Source organism: Egretta garzetta, unplaced genomic scaffold, assembly GCF_000687185.1.
Source record: "Egretta garzetta isolate BGI_Z169 unplaced genomic scaffold, ASM68718v1 scaffold208, whole genome shotgun sequence".
NCBI lineage: Eukaryota > Metazoa > Chordata > Aves > Pelecaniformes > Ardeidae > Egretta > Egretta garzetta.
This window is the reverse complement of record NW_009260403.1, coordinates 453103-459788: the sequence shown is the minus strand read 5'-3', so window position 1 is coordinate 459788 and position 6686 is coordinate 453103. Positions and strand designations below refer to the sequence as shown.

General features: G+C 46.7%; 1 protein-coding gene across 1 annotated transcript in view; it reads left to right on the top strand.

Moving 5' to 3' along the window:
• Positions 1 to 6686, top strand: part of ORC4 (origin recognition complex subunit 4) — a 30345-nt gene that overhangs the window by 12621 nt on the left and 11038 nt on the right. The window contains 5 exon segments of the mRNA XM_035898939.1: positions 1 to 33; positions 392 to 478; positions 4658 to 4766; positions 6044 to 6139; positions 6224 to 6291. The exon segment at positions 1 to 33 is cut by the window's left edge and continues 42 nt beyond it. Coding sequence (XP_035754832.1) covers positions 1 to 33; positions 392 to 478; positions 4658 to 4766; positions 6044 to 6139; positions 6224 to 6291 — 393 coding nt within the window.

Sequence of the window (6686 nt, the reverse complement as noted above, 5' to 3'; positions counted from 1 at the left end):
TCTTTTGCATAAAAATGGAATAATAATGTTCAGGTATTTACAGCTCTTTATACTTGGTTTTAGTAAAACTTCTAAAGTAAGACCAGCTTATAAGTGTAAAGCCTTTACCTGACTTTAGTATTTCCTTTCAGTATTTGAGTTCAGTATTGAGTATCGGAGTTTGATATGGAATAAACCAAATTGTGACAGAGAATCTTTGCTTGTTGAAGTCTGCAGATAACATAAGTAAGTGTCACAAAGAAGACCAGAAAGTTAAGGCTAGACAGGAAGAATTGTCTTGCCAAGCGTAAGCTGAGCTCTTTGTGACAATGAGCTAACTGGTATTTTTTCAGGTGAGTATGAAATGATTTGCTGAGATGATTAATATATCACTTAAATTTTTTTTTTTTAGCATCTCTCAGAGGATAAAACAGTGAAAGACGTGCTGCAGAACCTTTTTCACCACACTAAAGATCTGCGCTCACTTCATTTGCTGTTGGTATGTATTTGGATATGTACATAATAATCCGTATACAGCACTTGCGTTTTTCACGCCAGTTATCTGAGCTTTTCTTGAAATATCTTTTTATTGAGCGGGCTTTTGACAGTACTGATTTCTTGCATGCTTTATCACTCCATGCTTTATTAATTAATTTGAGTAGTTCCAGTTTCTGTAGCAGTTACGTTGTGAGGGTGTACCGTTTAATTAAAATGGTGGTGGGTTTTTGGTATTTGAAATGACTTTTGCCAAGTCTTTACATTTATAAAGCAAAACTATAGGTGAAATACTTTCAAAATATTCTTTCCTTTCTGAGTTTCTTTTTGGTCGCTGGTGAGTGCTGAAAACTGCTGTTACTAAAACCTACTTCTTCTACCTTGAAGTCTGGTGTTGCAGCCAAATATTCCTCCATTCCTCCTCTCACTAAATCTGTCACTACACTAAACCTGCTTTTCTTCATCAAAGATGAAGTCATCTTCAAAGATGAATAAATTCTGATGCCATTTTTTTACTATGGTCTCTTACTGTATTCTTGCATCATCTTACGTTCTCCTCCTTGTCCTCCTCCTGACGCTGTCAGGGTTTCTCTGTGTCCCTGGCCAACCCTCACCTCTTTCTCGAGCTGCTCTTGAATAACTCTCCGTGTAGGTATATGTGCTTTCGACATAAAAGCACTCGGTGCTGCATTTGCAATAACTGTCACTTCGAGCTAAATATTTGTGGTCATTATCCCTCTTTCCTCTTCTCCTTCCTAAACCGTTGCTCTTGCTACGATGCTCCTGAGCACAGATTACTTGCATTTATGGACTGGTTGCTCCTGGATACCTCTTCAGTAAGAGAGTTCCTGTGTATCTACAGTCTTGTTATTCACACAGAGGAAGTGCTTTTGTTTCCTTTTATCACTTCCAATTTCTTCTTATGCAGAGTACCAGATAATATCACTTCAGCAACTATATGATTAGGCACCGTTTTGTTTTCCAGAGCTTCGTTATTTGGAGCAATTCAAGTAGCCCAGACGCTGTCCTGAATTCGTCCGTTACTGTGACGCTAGTCCAGGAAATGTGATCTTAATCTTTTAAATCTTGAGGTGCTGGAAGCTTGAGGCTGCTAATCCCTAGAAATACTGAGAACGGGAGTTAATTTTGATCTTCCAAATGACCGCATTGTCTGGCATCAAGGGCCTGAGGAAGCTTTTGGAATTTTACTTGGTAGCTTCAACCTCGGTTATCTTAGGAGAGAGAAGGAAGGCCGCCTCGCCGTGTGGAGGGAAATTAGACTGCTGCCTTCCTGTTAACTCTGAGAGAAACTTCTGTACTCAGTAAGTAGGAGGGAATGCTGACAGTGGGCTCCCTCCTATCACCACAAATGAGACAAAGCTTAACGCCTGGTCAGGCTCTCTTGGACTTTTCTTTTCAGTCTGCCTCCCTAGCTCCTGTTTTTTAACACAGTTAATATGAACGCAGTAACATTCATTACAGAAGACAAGTAACACTGATTTAACCACCTTAAAATATCTGCATGCTTGTGTCAGTGTGAAAAGCCCACTAAACGTACCTGCTTATCTCGTGTTGTGCAAGTATTCAGGTTTTAACCTTCAGCTCAGTGGTGGGATGTTCTTGGACTCTTCAGTGCTTACAGCTTTTCCCAGCATGGAGTGTTGTGGTTTAACCCCAGCCGGCGACTGAGCCCCCCCCAGCCACTCGCTCACTCCTCCCCGCGGTGGGATGGGGAGAGAACGGGAAGGGTAAAAGTGAGAAAATGGGTGGGTTGAGGTAAAGACAGTTTAACAGGGAAAGCAAAACAAGGAATTAATTCCCTGCTTCCCATGGGCAGGTGGGTGCTCAGCCATCCTCAGGACAGCAGGGCTCCATCACGTTTAATGGTGACTTGGGAAGACAAATGCCATCGGTCCTGACGTCCCCCCCCTTCCTCCTTTTTTCCCCCCAGCTTTATGTGCTGAGGATGACATCACACAGTGTGGGATACCCCTGGGGTCAGTTGGGGTCAGCTGTTCTGGCCGTGTCCCCTCCCAGCTCCCTGTGCCCCCCCAGCATCCTTGCTAGTGGTGGCGGTGAGCGGCGGAAAAGGCCTGGGCTCTGTGTTAGCCCTGGTCAGCCATAGCTAAACCATCCCTGGGTTATCCAGGGTGTTTTGGTCATAAATCCAAACCACAGCCCCGTACCAGCTACTGTGAAGAAAATTAACCTCACGCCAGCCAAACCAGCACACTGAGTTATAGCCACTCTGAAAACTAGATCATAGCCTTCCTGCTCTAGTTCTGAGACGCAGGAGCGTGATCAGAGTCCTCGTTTTGGTAGCCCTCTGTGGGCTTGAGTTCATCACAACACTGCGGATTATTTCGAGTTTAGCAGCACCCAGTTCTCTCTCTGTGGCTGGAATAGATGCCAGAAAAAGAGCTGATGGCTCTCTGAACCGCCTCCCTTTGAGCTCCAAGGTGTGTCAGAGCTGAGGCTGAAGTTCCTCATTGCTTTCTTCAGCATGTTCTGAGTTTTTCCCTTAGAAAGGGGCTTTTTCACTCCAAAGTCATCTTGCTCATGAAGTATAGAATACAGATTCTGTAATTCTTTTGTGTTAGCCCTGCAGCATGAATTTCCCTTTCAGTTTGAAAACCTAGGAGTGGTGAGAGCAGCTTTGTGATGGGCCGCGTGGTGGTGGTGAGAACTGGAGCTACTCTGGTTAATCCCCTTCTTTTCGGTAGCAAGGACTTGTTTTCCATGACATTATTTTTAAATTTAGCGCTCCCCACTGCTTTGCATTATCAGGTGAACACAGGGGGTTTTGATGGAGACTTACGATCTGTTTGTTGCGGGATTGTGCATAACCTCGGGAAGCTTGGAAGAACTGAACTGCCTTTTGGCAAAGTAAAATCAGTAATTTCTTATGTGCATAACCTCGGGAAGCTTGGAAGAACTGAACAAGTTAAGCCTTTTGGCAAAGTAAAATCAGTAATTTCTTACATGAGTAGAACTAGATGGCTCATAACTGAGCTGGTGAAATCTAGTTTTGCTTTTGGTAAGTGTTGTTTCCCCACAGTTTCTCTCATGCGGGTGACTTCATGCCATCAGCTGCTTGTCTGCCTCTGAGCCAGGTAACGCAGAGGATGCCCAGTGCTCCAGGGTGCAGTTACTGGTTCCTCACAAATTTCACTAGCCCTGATGCAGAGAGGGCAGCGACTGACAAGAGGTACCGCCAGGCTTCCTGTACTTCTTTCCATTTTGCATCTCTGTTAGTGACTTGGGGCTGTTTCTTCACCCCTCCCCTTCTTCCCTATCCGAATTCCCTTTAGCCTTTATAGTACAAAACCTCATTCTGCACCTTTGGAAGTCGGAACGATCACGCAGCTTGTTGAGGCTGTTCTGCTGACATCTCCGAGAAGCGAAGGAGGACTGGAAAATACCGGTGGTAGACAGCATCGGATGGCCTCAGTGAAAGACCTCAATTAAATAGGTGGAAAGAATAGGTTTTCATCACACAGACTGCAAAAGCCGGAGGTAGTCACTAAAAGCCATTTTTACTGTTGATGAATATTAAACTGCAAAGTATCTGCAAGGCAGAGCAAGCCTAAAGAGCACGCGCTGCTGCATAAAGGCTTGTGGCTAATCAACAGCCCTGAAAGAGCGGTGTCAGCAGAGGCCAGTTACCTGTGTGTTTGTTAGCTTACGTTTGTTCACAACTCGCTTTCTGTGACAGGAGGTTGAAGATTTTTAAAGATTCCAATTGCAGCTACGTGAGACTTCACACATCTTCTGAAGGGGCAGCTCCTATTCTGGAAACTGAGGCCCCCTCAGGGACATTGAGTGTGCTGTAGCTCTGTGCACAAAGGTGTGTTTAAAATCATTGTAAGAAGTCATTCTTACAGCAAGCACGGAGGTATGCTAATCCATCGAAATTAATACAAACAAGTTAATGAGTGTTTATCTCCTCTAGTGAGGAGGCTTGAAAGTTTTAAGCCTGGAAAACCTTCCTGGCAAAACGTAGTTGTAGCTACCAGCTATTTACAGGGGCTTCAGTAGGAGCCTACTGTGTGTAGGGTTGGTTCATTAATGTTTCCAGGAGGTGACTCCAGGGGAAATGTGTTCTTCTGCATTCCATCTCCAAGGAGAAAGTATGTCTGGTAAATCAGTAATTAAATGAGAAATGTCTCTGCTTTATTTTTAGATGCTCGCTGTAAGTAAAGTTACTGTGCATCACCCGCTTATCACTGCATCAGATCTTCATGAAGCCAGCAAGCAGTACAGAACGGACTCAAAAGCAAATATCGTACATGGTAAAGCTCAGCTTTTTTCCCCCAAAAATGTTTCTTCGTGTGATGTGTCAAGTCCCTCTCTGAAGTCCTTCTGATGTACGAGACGCTGCATAGTGCTGTGTCCCCAGGCGGTACAAGCTGTGCAGGGAACACCTCTGCCCATGGAGTCTGCTCCCTGTTTGTTTGCCTTCACACATCTGCGTGGGCAGAACGATGCCCAGTAAACCAGAGATGGACTTAGAGAGGGCTTGATGTGAATCCCACTGCGCGGGGAGCTCGGGCAGCGCGCTGCGGGCTTGCGGAGCGCCGGTGCGGTACTGCGGTGCTAGCCGGGGAAAGCACCGCTCGCCTGGGCTGCATTTCTGTCCCCTTTAAATGGTGGAGGAAGGGAAGAGGCCCACCTCTTCCTGCCAGTGCTGGGAGGTGGAGGATGCTGAAGGCACTTCAGCTGGGAGCTGTTGCAATAAACCCCCTGAGGAAATTGCAACGCTGCTGGGATGCGCGCAGAGTGTGAGCGTGCACTGGAATTGCCTACTCTCAGAACCACAGCAGCGTGCGCTTCCCTGCGCCAGCCGAGCTGCCGTTAAGGCTGTGCTGACTCTTCTGCCATGTTTCGGCTGCCATGGCGTGCTCCTCCCTTTCCACACCTCCGCAGGTGGGAGGTACTGAGCACTACGCTTAAGTTTCCGTGGATAAGCATTTTGGAACCTGTGCGAAGCAGTGAGAAGAAATAACCTTCTCCTGGTGATGGTGCTGAGCCCGAAGATAGCTCCAGGAGGGGTTGCTTCCCTGACCAGGGACAGTTACCTTACCCCACTGCTTCCTTATGGCTTCCAGCTTTTAGAGGCTTTGCTTTGGCTCAGCCCTGTGGTTCTCAGAGTCGTCTTAGTACCCGGAGCCAACTCCCCCCGTCGCTTCCGCAGCCTTGAGCCGCGAGGAGCCCCCTCCAACCCCCACTTCCTGCCACGCTGTACGGTAGCACAGAGATTGCCCTGGTGCTGCTAAAAGTTCTTTGTCCTGCCATGCAGTCTGCGGTGATGGTTTTTCTTTATGCTTAAATCTCTTGCTTTTTGATGGAAGCAGCCCATTTCTTAACATTCTTCCTTCAAATCGCTGGAAAACAAATGGTCTCTTACCTGGTCTCTCCAGTTCTGGAATTGTTTTACGTTCTGAAGATATGTGACACAACGATGCGAGGCCTACAGCATATACAGAGGAATAAAACCAGTACGTGAACTGCTTGTGTTCCTGATATGCTTAAGGAAATGTTCAGAGCTTTTGTCTGTCTTTCCTTCTAGGTTTGTCTGTCCTGGAAATCTGCCTAATTATAGCTATGAAACACTTAAATGATGTTTATGAAGGAGAACCATTTAACTTCCAGATGGTTTACAACGGTGAGAGAAATGCATGAACTTTACCTACACTAAATCACTTACTTTCCCCTAAGTAACTTCTTTCTTTTCCTGTTGCCGACACAGAATTCCAGAAGTTCATCCAACGGAAGGCGCACTGTATGTACAACTTCGAAAAGCCGGTTGTCATGAAGGTAAGCCTGAAAAGTAATTTTTTTTCCTTTTTATTATGAAATACTCAGATGCTGGGTTTTTTCCCCTAGTGTGCCCATTTGAGGAGTCACACGCAGCCCTAGAAGCGAGGCGGGCTGCTTCGGAGTGCCGAGAGCCCCCAGCCGGCTCCCCGTGCCCGGCTGGTGCGCAGTTACCTTATATCTAGTCTAAACCTCCCCTGCTTCAGTTTAAAGCCATCCCCCCTTGTCCTGTCCCAGCTGGCCCTGCTAAAAAGCTTGTCCCCCCCCTTTCCTCTGGGCCCCCTTGAAGCCCTGACCGGCCGCACTCAGCTCTGCCCGCAGCCTTCTCTTCTCCAGGCTGAACACCCCCAACTCTCCCAGCCTGGCCCCAGAGCAGAGGGGCTCCCGCCCTCGGC